At 47.7% G+C, this 16912-nt stretch overlaps 2 protein-coding genes across 4 annotated transcripts; both read left to right on the top strand.

The window, feature by feature from the left end:
* Positions 1-52: 52 nt before the first annotated feature.
* Positions 53-8262, top strand: camk2a (calcium/calmodulin-dependent protein kinase II alpha). Of its 3 annotated transcripts, none has more exons than XM_088398059.1 (18): positions 53-520; positions 1082-1176; positions 1332-1391; positions 2133-2187; positions 2261-2326; positions 2395-2467; positions 2539-2641; positions 2801-2884; positions 3554-3648; positions 3730-3852; positions 3938-4021; positions 4156-4198; positions 5352-5389; positions 5467-5515; positions 5610-5685; positions 5764-5858; positions 5923-6151; positions 6258-8262. In XM_088398059.1, the coding sequence occupies exons 1-18, from the start codon at positions 459-461 to the stop codon at positions 6271-6273; spliced, it is 1446 nt and encodes a 481-aa protein (XP_088254185.1). In that variant the 5' UTR covers positions 53-458; the 3' UTR covers positions 6274-8262. The 3 variants fall into 3 exon arrangements, with proteins under 3 accessions (XP_088254185.1, XP_088254186.1, XP_088254187.1); XM_088398060.1 differs by having other exon boundaries at positions 6240-8262; XM_088398061.1 differs by lacking the exons at positions 53-520; positions 1082-1176; positions 1332-1391; positions 2133-2187; positions 2261-2326 and having other exon boundaries at positions 2414-2467; positions 2539-3209.
* A 1235-nt stretch (positions 8263-9497) lies between these two features.
* Positions 9498-16248, top strand: hyou1 (hypoxia up-regulated 1). Its single transcript, XM_088398040.1, has 24 exons — positions 9498-9654; positions 10351-10429; positions 10539-10632; positions 10742-10820; positions 10904-11058; positions 11199-11275; positions 11357-11538; positions 11643-11758; positions 11838-12024; positions 12162-12296; positions 12376-12458; positions 12549-12681; positions 12805-12989; positions 13069-13207; positions 13304-13361; positions 13568-13644; positions 13779-13937; positions 14001-14149; positions 14235-14322; positions 14423-14679; positions 14773-14857; positions 14977-15226; positions 15301-15402; positions 15501-16248. Exons 2-24 carry the CDS (start codon positions 10357-10359, stop codon positions 15545-15547), a joined length of 2910 nt encoding a protein of 969 aa, XP_088254166.1. The 5' UTR covers positions 9498-9654; positions 10351-10356; the 3' UTR covers positions 15548-16248.
* Positions 16249-16912: the final 664 nt, after the last annotated feature.

Raw genomic sequence — 16912 nt, 5'->3', positions numbered from 1 at the left:
GCAAAGGTTGATTTAGGTGGGAGGAAAAAAACTGCACGTGACCTTTGTTGGAAAGAATCACGTGACTGGCGGCGTGGGCGCCAGGAACACATGGCCAGGGTAAAATATTGATGAAGCGTTTCAAGGCATACCAAATGTTTTGTGAAATGTTTGCACTTTTTATTCGCCGGAGCTGCAGCCTAGGCATGGGCAAAATGAGGATGCAGTTGCCATGGCGACCCTGCATGCGGGCGTCCCGGCCAACGATTGGCTAACGGTGTGGAGGGGGGGCTGAGTAGGCGGCGAGCAGAACCTGGAGAGGAGCCGCTCTTCGCCATCCCCTCCATCTTCATCTTGCGTCGAAACAAAGCGGTCCTCGTTCTTCTCCTCTTTGGTCTTCTCCGTCCAACCGCGAACCTTCATCGTCGTCAGCATCGTCACCACCGCCTGACCCTCGCTCCAGCGCCGGCCGGGTCACCATGGCAACGGTCATTTGCACTCGCTTCACCGAGGAGTATCAACTGTACGAGGAGCTGGGAAAGTAAGTTGAATATGAGTGCGCTTTGCATCGACGCCACGGAGCCTTGAAATGTGCTCCGGTGTTTAACAACGACGAGAAGAAGAAATGAGAGGCATGAGTGGCAAACCTCTCTGACCTCATCCCCCGCACGCAGGCAGGTCTGTTACATAAGACGAAAAGTGGCAGACGTGTTCAATCTGGCAAAGCTGCGTATTGATGACCTGTCATCCGTCACCTGATCACAATCCCCTTTCCTTGCGTCCTCATCCGTTGCCTTATTTTGTGTGTTTCCTGGATCTCGTGCCCATGAAGCCTGCTTTCCTTGCTCTCTTGTTTGCAAAGCGCTCTCCCTCGTTACCTGGGTCCCCTGGTTCCGTTCTCCCTGGTTTCCTCTTTCTTTGCGTTCTCGCTTGTATCTCACGTTACCTGTCTCCGTCGAGTCCTCGTCCCTGCCTTCTTTACTCACCTCAGCTCACTGCTGCTCCCTTGCTTTCTTTTTCCCTTCTTTCCTTCTTGTTTCTCCGTCCTTAGTCCTCTCCTCTCCGGTTTCCTCGCTCATTTGTTTCCTCGCTATCTTGTCAGGGGCGCCTTCTCGGTGGTGCGCCGCTGCGTGAAGGTGCTGTCGGGTCAGGAGTTCGCCGCCAAGATCATCAACACCAAGAAGCTGTCGGCGCGAGGTGAGACGCCACCGCTCGGCCGTGGGCGCCCGGCGTGGCAAAGGTCAACGCCTTCCGGGCGGAAGCGGGCGCGTGAAGCCGGCTGCCGTCTGTCGCGGCGGCCCGATGACGTCTTGGCCCGAATTCAAACGTTCTTCTCCTCTCTCTGTCGGCAGATCATCAAAAGTTGGACCGCGAAGCCCGAATTTGCCGCCTGCTCAAGCATTCTAACATTGGTGAGTCGCTGCCGGCCGCCAGAGGGAAAAAGGCCTGAGGAAGCCCATGATGAATTATGGACGTGGCGCTTGCCTGTCCATAATTCATGTGATGTCATCATCACGTGAGCAGGATGCGGCTACAGAAATCAAAAACACCACCGAGCGGCGATATGGTTGAGTTCCACCTTTTTTTTTTTCTTCTTCTTAACTAAAACTGAACAACCCAACCTCCTTCGGTATATTAGCATCAATTTGCCACAAAATGCATTTTGACGCACGCTGCCTTCATTTTGTAACGGCATGCGGAAAAGGCCCGCCGCCGTCTCTGCCGATGCGGCGGCCCACACGTGCGCCCACACACACACACACACACACACACACACACACACACACACACACACACGCGCGTGTTGAAAAAGCTCTCAGAAAGAAATCATGTGACTTTTTTTCTTTTTTTCCTTCACTCCTACGCGCCGCACCGATTGTGTGTTGTCGGTAGACTTTTGACGCTTTCACCTAAAGACACTGTTGCCTGGCAACACACACACAGAGCGAGCTCGGTTATGTAAGCCTCCTCGGTATGTGCGGAGCATCGCCCGCCCACACGGAGCTGCCGTCGGACACTCGGCCGCCGCCGCCACCGTGCAAATTCCTCGTCCCCCTAATTTAATTGGCAAAGTTGGGGCGTTAAAAAGACCGCTCTGGGATTTTCTGTCTCATCTTGCCTCCTTGCTTGTCTCCTCGCTCGCTCCCTGGCAGTGCGGCTTCATGACAGCATCTCGGAGGAGGCTCATCATTACCTCATCTTTGACTTGTGAGTGGTCTCGGCCGACGTCCTCATTGTGGTCTCGGAAAGGCCGACTCCATCTTGCGTGTGTGTGCGTCAGGGTGACAGGCGGCGAGTTGTTTGAAGATATCGTCGCCCGAGAGTATTACAGCGAAGCCGACGCCAGGTGACGGCGCTCGCGTGTTCTACCTGTGCCGTTTTTCCACCTTTGACCTTTGACTTTTTTGTCCGCAGCCACTGCATCCAGCAAATTCTCGAGGCGGTGCTTCACTGTCACCAGATGGGCGTGGTCCATCGCGACCTGAAGGTTTGCCGTGACTCCTCCCTCTTTGGTGCGGCGGCTAGCGCATGCTTAGCACGCATGTTGTTGTGGCACAGCCGGAGAACCTGCTGCTGGCCTCCAAGTCCAAGGGGGCGGCGGTCAAGCTGGCTGACTTCGGGCTGGCCATCGAGGTGGAGGGCGAACAGCAGGCCTGGTTTGGTGAGATGACGTCACGGTCACATGGTCATCGCCGTCATTATCATCACGCACGGTCGCCGTAGCGTAGGGAACGCACCGGTGGCGTCGTCCGTGTCGCCGTGCCCATCACCTAGCAACCGTGTTGCTAAGGCGACTGCTTACACGTGTGCGTGTCCTCAGGCTTTGCTGGGACCCCCGGATATCTTTCTCCCGAAGTTCTGCGGAAGGATCCCTACGGAAAGGCCGTTGACCTCTGGGCCTGTGGTCAGATTCCAACCGTCGCCACCTTGTCTCCTTCACGCCACCGCCCCTATCCTTGTCTCTGACTCTTCTCTTCCTCTCCTTCACGCCTCTCCTCTCCTCTCCTCTCCTCTCCTGTCCTGTCCTCTTCTCTCCTCTCCTCTCCTCTCCTCTCCTCTCCTCTCCTCTCCTCTCCTCTCCTCTCCTCTCCTCTCCTCTCCTCTCCTCTCCTCTCCTCTCCTGTGTCTTGTGTATGTTGTTCTCTCTGTTCATCTTCCCTCCACTTGTCTCTTTGTTTCTTCTCCTCAGGTGTGTCCTGTCTCCTGGGGTGTGTATTTTGTGTCCTCAGGTGTGTATTGTCTTCTCAGGGAGGGAGCATACGTCTCACCCTCAGGTGTCTCTTTCCGTGCGTCTTGTATGTGTCCTCACTTGATTTTTTTTTTTAGTGTCAGACATCTCCTCAGTTTGTTGTCTCTTTTCCCATCCTCAGAGCGAGCGTCCTTGCTTGTATGTTTCACGTCTTCATTTGCACCGTGATACGTGTTCTCCATTCTTCGGCGTGTCCTCGGTTGCGTCTTTGGTGTCCTCGAGCGTACGGCTTTCGGTCTTTGGTTTTGTTCTTTTGTGTCCTGAGGTGTGGACTCTCCTGGGTTGTGTCTTTTGCATCCTCACATGTGTGTTTTGGGCCCTCAGGTGTGATCCTGTACATCCTTCTGGTGGGCTATCCTCCCTTTTGGGATGAAGACCAGCACCGTCTGTATCAGCAAATCAAAGCCGGAGCGTATGATGTAGGAGGTCACGTGACTAGGCGGCCGCCCGCCCGTCCGCACGCCGGTTGTCGTGACGCTTAGCGGCCTTGTCCTTCGCAGTTCCCGTCCCCCGAGTGGGACACGGTGACTCCCGAGGCCAAAGATCTGATCAACAAGATGTTGACCATCAATCCGTCCAAACGCATCTCGGCCGCCGAGGCGCTCAAACATCCCTGGATCTCTGTGAGCGAGCGTCGACTTCTCTGGCGATTGGTCGAGGGCCACGCGTGACGTGTGTGCGTGCGTGCGTGCGTTTGTGTTAATGCAGCATCGCTCCACGGTGGCGTCCTGCATGCACAGACAGGAGACGGTGGAATGTCTGAAGAAGTTCAACGCCCGCCGCAAGCTCAAGGTAGGAAAGGCGGGTCTTCCGCCGAGGCCGAGGGCTCATGCCACGGCTTGCAAATTGAGCCATGTGGCTTGTTTCCGTGCTGGCGAGTGCTATTGTCTTGACTTCCGACTTTCTCTCTTCTCGCTCCCTTGCAGGGCGCCATCTTGACGACGATGTTGGCCACCCGCAACTTCTCAGGTGGGGCAACAGATCAATGGGGTCAAATTTGATGTCAACCATTTTAGCGGAGGGGCTGAGCTTGCCTTCTCACCTTTGACATACATGTTAGCAGCAGATTAGCACACAATGATCACATCTAGTATACTGCGCGTGTGTGTGTGTGTCGGCAGCTGTGGTCATATGTCAATCAGTCATATGTCATATGTAGTCTATTAATAGCGTCTGTTGTTGTAGCTACCTTTCACTTTAACAAGATCCCAAATTCCAGGTCCTGGTCATGATGCTACATCTGAACCATGAGCTGGTCCTAACCCTAGACCTAGATTTCAACTCAATCCAATTTTGGGTCCTTGTCCCGGTCCTGACCCTAAATTTGATCCTGCGTTTATCCTAAGCCAAGTCTGAGTCCTAATCCTAGTCTTTATCACCCAAATCGAAGTCCTAGCTCTTGTCCTGGACACCTGACACTGGTCCTAGGGGAAGACTTGATCTAAGCGCTGGTCCTAGAGCCCTTCTCGTATTTGACCCTGGGGGGAGACTTGAGATCTGATTCTAGGACTGGACCGCAACCTAGTTCTGCACCGGTTTTAGCCCTAAATCTAGTCCCAGTTTGTTGTCGTTATGGTGCAGAAGTGACCAAGCTGCGTGTATGTTGCGTCTGTTGTGTTTCTTCTGTCACGTTTGAGGAATGTTTGGTGTCAAGTGTTTGCTAAAAGTGGCCTCGTACATGACTCCTGCTGCACTCCAAGCCCACGTCCACACATTCGCGCTTGTCTTGGTGGGTGGACCGCACGCTCGCTGCCGGGATGTCGGATTCTGAAACTTGGATTGAGATCTTTTCCCGACTGAGATTTCTGATCACCTGGACCGCATAGGGCCATAGTCTGAGACATAGACCTACATAGTAGCAGTTTAGGGCTTGTTGCGGCGAGCAGTAGACTTACCATAGTAGTAGGATGACTCTATGGATCTAGTTCACGTAGGACCCAGGGCGCAGAGCTGCTTTCGGTAGGGCAGTAGATTTACGGGGGTCGTCCGTACATTGAAGACTGGTCGTAGCGTACAGCTCGAGCGGCGCTCATGTGGCCGTTGGTCCAGGCAGCGGCACTGTTTGCGGTGTCGGTGACACTTTTGTTGCTGCTGTGCGTGTTTGTCGCCGTCCCGCCCACAGGAGGGAAGAGCGGAAACAAGAAGACGGACGGGGTCAAGGTGAGTACACGCCGCAGGTGACCGACCGCTCGTGAACAACTCGCGGCCGCCCTAATGCGCATTTGCTGTCGGCGCAGGAGTCGTCAGAGAGCACAAACACCACCATCGAGGATGAGGACACTCGAGGTAGGCGAGTGCCGGCCGGGAAAGTCGTGACGCACGCGTCAGACGTGTAGTCAGTGCGCCCCTCCCTCTGTGCGTGCGTGCGTGCGCGTGGCAGTGAGGAAGCAGGACATCATCAAAGTGACGGAGATGCTGATCGAGGCCATCAGTAACGGCGACTTTGAGAGCTACACGTAAGTGGGCGCCTCGACGGCCAAAGCGGCCGGCAAGGCAAGCAAGCGCCTGAGCCGCATCCTGCGCTTCCCCCTCAGCAAGATGTGCGACCCGGCCGTGACGGCCTTTGAACCCGAGGCGCTGGGGAACCTGGTGGAAGGCCTGGACTTCCATCGCTTTTACTTTGAAAATCGTGAGTGCCTTTCCTCTTCCTGCCTTCTTTGCATCGGTGTGTCCAAATGCGTGTCTGTGCGCAGTGTGGTCCAAGAACAGCAAGCCGGTGCACACCACCATCTTGAACCCTCACATCCACCTGGTGGGCGAGGAAGCGGCCTGCATCGCCTACATCCGCGTCACTCAGTACATCGACAGCAACGGGACACCGCGCACCGTCCAATCGGAGGAGACCAGGGTGTGGCACCGCCGCGACGGCAAGTGGCAGATCGTCCACTTCCACCGCTCGGGCTCGCCCTCCACGCTCAGCAAGTACGGCACGCACGCGCCTGGGCCGGCCAGCGGCTAGCATGCTACGGCTTTAGCTTTCATTCTACATAGAGTATTTGTGTTCACCTAGCTAACTTCCTGTGACAAGGTCACCGTCGCCTTGACGACCAATTGATTGACAGCAGGCCGGTCCCGTCGACAAACAGGAAGAGAAGGAGCTGAGGACGGACGGGGCCAAACCTTCATTGTTCATCCCTTTGACCAATCGATCAATCAATCAATCAACCAATCACACAGCCCCCCCCCAACCCCACTTCCCTCCACACCCCTCATTGCCTGTGTCCGAATCTGCACGCTATTCCCCATATGAATTGTGTTCATGTCCGAGGAGCCTTTAAAAGAACCCGCGATGCACTCGGAAAAGTCATGACCATAGTCAGTCAAAAGTTGAATCTCTATAAAGCATTCAATTCTATGAACCCCCAAGCCACAGGGTCCTCAAAAGAGCTGGCTGTGGGCTTGTCAAAGCTGCTGAGTCTCACTATGGTGGGCCACTGTGTGAGGGGATAAGGGTGGACATTCGGACACAGCCCTTGACGGGTGCTTTTCGTGTTACTGACGAACGAGGCCTCCCCCCCACAGTGGCCGCCGGAGGAGGGCTCGTCTTAGCAAAGTGAAATGTGTATTCATTGATTCTCAACCGAAAGGCAGAAAGTGGCTGGCTGGTGCATGTGTGTTAATGCCTGTGTCTTTTGTCAGCTAACCAACAGGATCCGTACATCCAAATGTTGTTTCGGTGATTGATTGCTAGCCTTTGTTCCATCCAGACGCTTCCTTCTCTCGTTTGCGACCTCGCGAGCTTCCATAAACACCTGCACTTCGAGGGTCTGCTTCCTCCAAAACAGTACACACGTGCGGACGGAGTCAGACAAACGTATGACATAGTAATAATTCAAAAAACAATCACTTAACAACTTTGTTGGATTTTTAGCTCGTTAGTTCACTTCAAGTGCTTTGACGATCACTGCGCAAAAATTCTTGGCTCACCTCGTGTTTTCTTGTTTGTGGGTGTGCACGAGTGTGCGTGTCTGCGTGTGCGTGCGTGCGTGCGTGCGTGCGTGCGTGCGTGGTGCGCTCTTCTTTGGCTTTTCGATTGCATGCATTTGAAGTTGACACGCAAGCTCCCGTTTGGAGCGGCTTTCTAGTCACGTGATTTTGGGCCCGTTTACATCCAAGCAATTTCTTGTCTATTGATTGGCAACTTTGGATATGCTGACCATTCTTGGGATGTTTTTAACTCCGCTGCGCTAGTTTTCTTTTTGTTTGCTTTAACTGCTTTGAAAGTGAAACCTTCCCGCGCGCTCAGTGAAAACCTTTGAATGCACGCTGCTGACGTCATCACGACCCTTTCCGCCATGGAAGCTTGGCAACGAACTTTTCCTTGCCCTTTGTTTGCAGGCTGATGACGTCACCTCGCGTAGCATCCATGTACAGAAAGGAGTTTTTTTGTTTTGTTTTTTTAGCTTTGGTGTTGTTAGCAGCTATTCCTTAGCTAAGATGTAAACAAGACCAGGAATGCTAAAAGGTCACGTTTCTCAGGGGAAGTGACGACACAGAAAACGTAAAATAATAAAACCAAATACGAATAAATAGAGGTGAGCAATTGACCCTATTTTGCCGTTTTGTTAGTGTCCTGGACGCATGTTGGTCACTGCCAGCGTTTTTTCAAACCGAACAAAACTTAAGTCAGGTGACCGACCGGCAAAACAAGTGTAAATTGGCCGCCGCTTCAAGTCGTCAATGAAACGGGCGTCCGCCACTGACGGACTGAGATGAGAGGTTTGTTGGTGCTTCATGACAGATGGCCAAAAATCTACTTCCGTCAGTGCTTACTCTGTCATTTTGGAAAGTTTCTCATCATTTGTCATCAAAATGCACATCCGTCAGTCTGACGGAATGCCCACCTCTGAAAAGAAACGAGTCGATGTTGTAAAGTGTCAGTGCCTGCATGCTCGCTAGTAGCAGGAAGTGAACACGACGTGCGTGCGTGTGCGCGTGCGTGCACATAGGAGAGAACGTGCACGTGTTTCTCCTGCATTCTGCAGTATTGTCACATTTTAAAAAGCAAATAAAAAAGTTCACCATCACAACCATCTCCATGTGATTTGTCAAAAGGTATAGTAAGGCCTTTACTTTTATTCTCTCTCTCTCAACACTAATGGTTAGAATTGTTTTGCAATACACCTTTTATGAAACAAATCAATCATAACAATGAGAAGGAATGCTGATGCTGCATTTATTATTTTAATTGTATTTCTTCCTAATAATCATCCAAGTGGAAAAACCCCACAATATAACGATTGAACGTTGAACGATTCGTTTGAACGAATCTTTTGAGTGAACTGATTCTAAAGATGCAGTTCACTTAAAAGAACTGGAATGCACATCACGACAAAGCAGGGAATCATGTGACAGCTCAGCCACATGTGTAAACCGGAAGTTTGCGCTTGAATTACTTTTTTATTCAAATACAAAAAAACAGGTATAAGAGCATACCATAGTCTTCCAGTTGCACAGATCAATACAAATAAACTGACAAGAATAAAACATTCAAATATATTTTTTAAATGGGGCGGCATCTGCATTACCCAAGAAGAAGAAGCCGTGTGTGATAAGTTTGTACACCGAGCTCACAGTTCTGAACTTTTGTTCATTGAACTCGTTCAGACACAACACTGCTTCGTAAAGTTACGCATCCGTCTTGCAGAATACAGACAGACCGCTATGCAATTAAGATGAGACTCCCTCCCTCCTCTCCTTCCTTCCTTCCTTCCCTGTTGACCCTTTTCAAAGTACGCCTCGTGGACGTGGACCAACTGCCTGTGTTGACGTTTTTGATCACAGCACGTGGACCAATCACTGGATTGTGCGTAGCCCTTGAGGGGTCGGATCTTAAATATGGGGTCGGTGTTCACGGACGTGCCTTTCTAGGTTCTTCCATTGCATCAAGTTACCTGTCGGATAGTAAGAACATGTCTTTCAAATTAAGATCGTAAACTTGTTTCTACAAACAGACTGAAAGGCTTTCATTTAAGAACAGCGATCCATTCTTATCCTCAATCGCATCCTTATTATATATGCAATGCATATTCATATCTACTCTTTTGCGTTTTTGTGATAAAAATGATAACAAGTGCCAATTTCAATAGTTTGCTGTATTGGGTATTGCAAATGATATTTTATTCACCAAAATGAACGTTGTAATATAATTAAGCAAACCTTGGAACAAACAAACAAAGAAACATTTACACGTCAAGCAAATCTATTTTGTAGTGCAAACCGGAAATAGTATGCACTATTTTAGCTTGACTTTTTGTGCCCCAACCAGCACTTCGGTGGATCCAATGAGGTGACGCCGCGTTCTGGGCCCGAGTGATCGAGTCAAGCCGGTGATAAGCTGGGCTAAAACTGCCCACTGTCAAAAGCCAGAACATCTAAATTGCCTCTAAAGTGGCCGTCTAATATCAGAAGAAACACGAAAGAGGGTACGTAATGGTTGTTCCTTGTGTCCGCGGTTGAATAGTCTGAAGAAAGGTAAATTCACATCAGTTCTGCGGTTCTGTCCATGCTGTCCTGCTAGCTAACAATGTTGTTCAATTTCATATAGTATGTACGACTTGAATGCAGGGCTTGCTTGCTTGCTTAATAGATGCGGTCGAAATGCTTTCCTGGTATGGCTCTTTTGTACGACACTGAATGGAAACGTTAAGGTGTAATGGACTGACTCCACGTCCATAGCGCTTTTCATTTAGAATTGTGGCGTAGCCACATGGTTTCCATAGCGCTTAACAATGCATCACATTCACTCATTCATAGAGCAATGTGAGGCTGCTGCCAGCCAGCCAGCCAGCCAAGTCTGCACTTGGGGTTCAGTGTCTTGCTCAAGGACAATTCGACACCAGGGCTGAGGATCGACCCCACAAACTTCCAGTTGAGAGACTAACACTCCACATCGTGTCCCTTTAATACCATTTGTAGACATTAAAGTCAAAGGCAACTTCAAAGTCTGATAAAGCTGGTAAATGCTTGTTTTTATGGACGACGTACGTCTATTCTGGGCAAAGTTAGGTTGAAGTGGTAAATGAACTTTAGATCATTAAAAAAAATGCCTACGTCTTCGATGAGGTTTTTTGATTTAGTCCAAGGAAAAAGATTGATGAGTCCATATTTGATCATTTCAGCTCATCATGGTTTGGAGAACAACGTTTCCTTTAGCTGCGTTCTTCTACCTTGTCCTTGCAATGATGCCTTCTCACACAGGTATGAGCTGTCTTGTGTTCTATATTTACTGCAGTATCAAATCGTCGTGGTGTAGGAAAGTGCAAAGAAATAATGCAATTCTGAATTGATTTGTGGTATTTCTTTGTAGATGCTGTGGCTGTCATGTCAATAGATGTAGGGAGCGAATGGATGAAGATGGCAATCGTTAAACCTGGTGTGCCAATGGAGATTGTTCTCAACAAGTGGGTAGCAACAAGCATGCCTTTCTGGTTCACATCACTAATTCAGCGGCCGGCAGGTACCATAAGGAATACGACATTTCATGGTATTATCACTTTGGTGTCTTTTTAGAGAGTCAAGGAGGAAAACGCCAGCGGCTGTATGTCTGAAGGAAAATGAACGACTTTTCGGTGACAGTGCTTTAGGAGTGGTAAGGGCTACACGCCGTATTGGAGAATCATAGCATATGCAATATGCTTGTTGAATTCATCAATACGCTTGTTACGTTTTCAGTCTGTGAAGAATCCCAAAAGCGTCTATCGACACCTGCAAAGTCTCATGGGTAAAAAGCACAACAACCCACAGATAGCGCTTTACCAGAAACGCTTTCCTGAGCACCAACTGCAAGTTGACCCCGTTCGAGAGACCGTTTATTTCAAAGATTCAGAGTAAGTCTGCTGCCGCCGCCGGCCTTCTGGGTATTTTTGTTCTGAAATGGTTGTTGGAATGCCAAATGCTGCCGACCTTCAACCTGTGTGACAGTCGTTGTCCAGTAATAATGAACACCCCAAAAAAATCTATTTCTCAGGAAAGTGCAGTACACAGCAGAAGAGCTTCTTGGGATGATGCTCAACTATACTCGTGGACTGGCTCAGGAGTTTGCAGGTCAGTTTCTTCTTCTTCAACAAATGTCCCAGCGGTCATTGGTCTTGATTTGCCGCTCTACTGTCTTTCTACAAATCACAGAGCAGCCAATCAAAGATGCAGTCATCACCGTTCCAGCCTTTTTTAATCAGGCAGAGCGAAGGGCTGTCCTGCAGGCTGCACACATGGCAGGGATCAAGGTCCTTCAACTCATCAACGACAACACGGCCGTGGCCTTGAATTATGGGGTCTTTAGAAGGAAAGATATTGACAGTACAGGAAAGGTACATTTCAGTGTACAGTCATGTCAATGAGCTCTTGGAGTGATCAAGTCTTCTTTTGAAATCAAAGTAGCGATTGACAAAACGTCTCTATTGCTTCCTTTCAGAATGTGATGTTTTTTGATATGGGCTCAGGCAGCACAAGCGCCACCATTGTCACATACCAGACAGTGAAAACAAAGGAATCTGGCAGCCAGCCACAGTTGCAGATTCGAGGTGTCGGGTGAGTCCGTCAAAGGTGTACTTTTCGAGGGAAACGGCAGCACCCTGACGTCGCTTTTTATTTGGGAACGATTCTCCAGCTTTGACCGTGGATTGGGTGGCTTTGAGATGGATTTGCGCCTGCGGGATCATTTGGCTAAACTCTTCAACCAGCAGAAAAAGACCCCCAAAGATGTGAGAGAGAATCACCGTGCCATGGCCAAGCTACTAAAGGAGGCCCAGAGGCTAAAGACAGTGCTCAGCGCAAATATGGAATTCATGGCCCAGGTGAAGCCATCTATTTTATTTTATTTATTCCCCTCCCCCCCCTCCTCCCCTCCCCCATAAGTCACAAGCCGGCTCCTCCGGTTTTGGGAAATGTCTGATCTGGACCATTTATTGCACTGTCCTGATGTTTCTTGCAGGTGGAAGGTTTAATCGATGAGATTGACTTCAAGGCCAAGGTCACCAGAGCAGAGTTTGAAGAGCTCTGTGTTGATCTATTTGAAAGAGTGCCTCACCCAGTGCAAGATGCCCTCACTGCTGCAGAAATGAATCTGGTTTGTATTCACTATTTCCTTACGCTGTATTTCAGAAATTGTTGTGCATTATTCAGTATCTACTTCTTTGTTGCAATAGGATGAGATTGAACAGGTGATTTTAGTTGGTGGCTCCACTCGTGTCCCAAAGGTTCAGGAAGTGCTGCTCAAAGCAGTAGGCAAGTAAGTGGAAACTTGAAGTCAGCTCTTATTTCATTGCTCTCATGCTTCCAATATGCGAAGGGCTTCATCATTGTATTTCCTGGAATTTAGAGAGGAATTGGGAAAAAGCATCAATGCGGACGAGGCAGCAGCTATGGGAGCCGTCTATCAGGCCGCTGCTCTCAGTAAGGCCTTCAAAGTCACGCCGTTCCTGGTTCGAGACGCAGCTGTCTTCCCCATTCAGGTTGTCAATTTGCTTTGGAATAAATCCTTACATTCGTTCCTTTATTTACTAAGAATGCACACTTTTTTTTTTACTTGAGTAGAACATCACTCTAATTCTACTCGGTTGTGATTCCATTTCTAGGTGGATTTCACTCGCGAGGCCGAGGAGGAAGGTGCCAAAAGCTTGAAACACAGCAAACGTATCCTCTTTCAGAGGATGGCACCCTATCCCCAGCGAAAGGTCATCACATTCAACCGCTACACTGACGACTTTGCTTTCGACATCAACTACGGAGATGTCAGCTTCCTGTCACAGGAAGACCTGAGGTAGCTAATGTGTGAATGCCACGCTCATCAATGCTAGTCTTGCTAATGCTGTATCTCTCATCTATTTTCTGGGCTGCAGTGTGTTTGGTTCGCTCAATCTGACAACAGTCAAGTTGTCTGGAGTGGGCAGCAGCTTTCAGAAACACACACAGGCAGAGTCCAAAGGGATTAAGGCCCATTTCAACATGGATGAAAGTGGACTTCTCCTATTGGATCGAGTAAGTGTTTATCCGGCCTGGATGCGTCGCTCGCCCAACACACCTGATGGCACCTGATTATTATTACTTTTTTTTTTTTTTTGTAATCCGCAACAGGTGGAAGCTGTTTTTGAAACCATTGTGGAGGAGAAGGAGGAAGAATCCACATTAACCAGTATGTTGTTTTTTGTTAAGTTTGCTTTGGGGCACATTGTCTACATACAGTTGATCTGGGAAGTACTGTGGGGCTGTCACAATTATTTTTGCAATCCATAATCGCCCCAATCTTGACTCAGATTCCATGATGTTGCGTATATGATACTGCTTTTTGCGACCTTGATAATGACCTCACTACAACAAATTTTTTTTTTAATCTTACAGAACTAGGTAACACAATATCCACATTGTTTGGAGGAGGATCCCCAGAGCTTGCTCCAAATGTGACTGCACCTGTTCAGGTAACATTATTTTGGCAAATGGCTCTAATGTTACAAAGGGTGGGGAAAAAAAAAATAAAAAATTAAGGGGGTCTGATACTTTCTGCACTCACTGTATGTACTTAAATATATATATATATAATTTGTGTATTCAGGATGATAAGGATGACTCTGGCAAAGCTGGCGAGAATCAAAATAACGGCGAGGATACCCAAACGGGAGAGAGTACCAAGGAGGAATCAGAGAAGAGTGCTCCAGAGGAGAACAACCAGGAGAAGGCCCAAGATGCAGGCGCTTTGAATTCAGACAACAAGGTAAAGTATGACCATTAAAATTTCCCATCCCAGTAACAATAAGAGCCAACATCTACTCTGTAGGAGGAAAAGGACGATGAAAAGAAATCCGATGATGAAAACGTAGCTAAACCTCTAAAAAAGGCAAAGATCTCAGAAGACATCAAGATTGATCTAGTCATCAATGATGTGATGGATCCTACTGATAATGACCTCAAAGCTTCAATAAATAAGTAAGAAATCCCCCCCAGTATTTCCAACCAGCTTGCTTTTCTCTGAACTTGACTTTTTTTCTTTTCTTTTTTTTCCCTCCCCCAGGCTGCAAGATTTGACAGATCGAGACCTGGCCAAACAAGAAAGGGAAAAGATGCTCAACACCCTGGAAGCATTTATCTTTGAAACTCAGGTAAGATCAAGCATTCGTTCTTTCATCACTAGATAGATAGTGGTCAGAAAAAAGAAGAAAAAAAAGAACACAGCTCCACATATGTGCTTGATGTCTACAGGACAAATTAGACCAGGAGGATTACCAATTGGTGGTGTCAGATGAGGAGAAGGAGCAGATTTCCTCAAAGCTAAGCGAAGCATCTGCGTGGCTGGACGATGAGGGCTACTCTGCCGCCACCAGTCAGCTCAAGGAAAGGTTTTCTCAGCTCAAGCATTTGTGCAAGGACATGTTTTTTAGGGTGGAAGAGCGACGCAAGTGGCCCGATCGCCTCGCCGCCCTCGACAGTATGCTCAATACCTCCAGCATCTTTTTGCGGTGAGCATCAACATGGAAGGCTGAGGATGCTACTTTTATATTGTTCTGACATGTTTTTGTTTTTTTTTCTTCCCCCCCGCAATTCTTTCAAAGGAGTGCAAAGCTCATTCCAGAGGATGATCAAATTTTTTCCCAAGTTGAACTGACTGTGTTGGAAAAAGTCATCAATGAGACGATGGTAAGTGAAGTTTAATGTGATGTGGTCCGAATGATTGGTGCAACCAAAAAATGTTGGACTAGACTTCTGAAAAATGGATTTTTAAAGTAATGCATAAAAACACCATTTGGTCTGTCCAGACGTGGAGGAACGAGACGACGGCCGAGCAGGAGAAGCGTTCTCCAAAAGAGCGTCCAGTCATGCTCTCCAAAGACATTGAAACAAAGATTTCCCTGCTGGACCGAGAAGTCAACTATCTGCTCAACAAGGCAAAGTTTGCCAAACCCAAGTCTAAAGCCAAGGCCAAGAATAGCACCAGCTCTGATAAAACCAGCAAGTCCAATACCACGGCTGAACAGAAAGTGGAGGAGAACTCTGACAAAAGCAGTGGTGGGTGGCGGCACATGCACACGCACACTCCTCGATTGCACAGCTGATAGATAACTTGATCTTTTCAAATGTAGAAAGCTTAGAAGAGAAGCTGCCCGTTGATGCCACGGTCACAGAGGAAAGCACTGCTCAGATAGAATCTGATAGCAAATCACAGCTCACAGAAGAAGAAACAGGTTGGTTGGTTTGCAGTACAACTTTCTGATGATAAACTGACTTCATATTGTCACAAACATGTTTCATCTTTTTTTTCTCACGTTGTCCTTATTTTTAGGAACCGAGAAAGCCAAATCGGAGAACCACATAGATGACGAATTATAACAACTGGAACTGGGAAAAGAATCAACAATATTTATTGATGATGTAAATGTTTTCATTTTTGAGCTGATGTCCATTTGTTGTTAAAGACTTGAGCAGGCCTTCGTTCTCTTTTTCTTCTGTTGGTCTCTCAGCAGCATACACTTCACACTGTAAAGAAATTTAACAACTTTTTTTTTTTCCCTTTTTCACGTGTTTTAAGTTGTCCCGCCCCCTTCTCTGCACTGTATTTTTATCCGTATTGTTGTTGCATGCTGACACTGATGAAACCCTTGGATGGCCCAACAACGTGTACCACACCACACGTGGTCTGTGCCCTTAGAAGCTGCAAGACGAATTCTAAAATTTCCGTATCAATCAGACGGGATCATATCAACATAGCAGCATATTAGGATGAAATGAATATGGAGTTGTCTCAATTATGTGACTCAAATGTTAAAGTAGTTAAAAAAAACAAAAACTCCACATTCATGTGAAGTCAGCGCTGATGTTATGTATAGTATGTCTGGGTACCTGCACCACTACTTTTGTCAGCATATTGCGTGCCCACGGACAGAAATAAGTTATTGGTGTGCTATTCCAAATAGCACGCTGTTATCTCCAGTTTATTTGAATGAAAAGGGCTGTTCTATTGAGGGTTTATTCCACTTGGATGATTATTAGGAAAAATAACAAATAAAATAATAAATGCAGCGTCAGCATTCCTTCTCATTGTTATGGTTGATTTGTTTCATAAAAGGTGTATTGCAAAACAATTCTAACCATTAGTCTTGAGAGAGAATAAAAATAAAGGCCTTATTATACCTTTTGACAAATCACATGGAGATGGTTGTGATGGTGAACTCTATTATTTGCTTTTTAAAATGTGACAATACTGCAGAATGCAGGAGAAACACGTGCACGTTCTTCCATGTGCAGCTTACCAACTTTATCAGACTTTGAAGTTGGCTTTGACTTTAATGTCGACATATGGTATTATAGGGAGACGATGTGGAGTGTTCGCTTCTCAACTGGAAGTTTGTCGGATCGATCCTCAACCCTGGTGTCGAATTGTCCTTGAGCAAGACACTGAACCCCAAGTGCGGACTTGGCTGGCTGGCAGCAGCCTCACATTGCTCTATGAACGGGTGAATGTGATGCATTGCAAAGCGCTATGGAAATGAACAAAAGTTCAGAACTGAGAGCTCGGTGTACGAACTTACCACACACGGCTTCCTCTACCTGCGTAATGCAGATGCCGCCCCATTTAAAAAAATATTTATTTTTTTTATTTTTTATTTTTGTCAGTTTACTTGTATTGATCTGTCTAACTGGAAGAGTATGGTATGCTCTTATACCTGCTTTTTGTGTTTGAATAAAAAAAAGTAA

Source organism: Syngnathus floridae, chromosome 15 (genome assembly GCF_059516105.1).
Source record: "Syngnathus floridae isolate MCC-2025c chromosome 15, RoL_Sflo_1.0, whole genome shotgun sequence".
In the NCBI taxonomy this organism is placed as follows: Eukaryota; Metazoa; Chordata; class Actinopteri; order Syngnathiformes; family Syngnathidae; genus Syngnathus; species Syngnathus floridae.
Note: the sequence above shows the minus strand (reverse complement) of the source record. Positions and strands in the feature narration are given on the sequence as shown.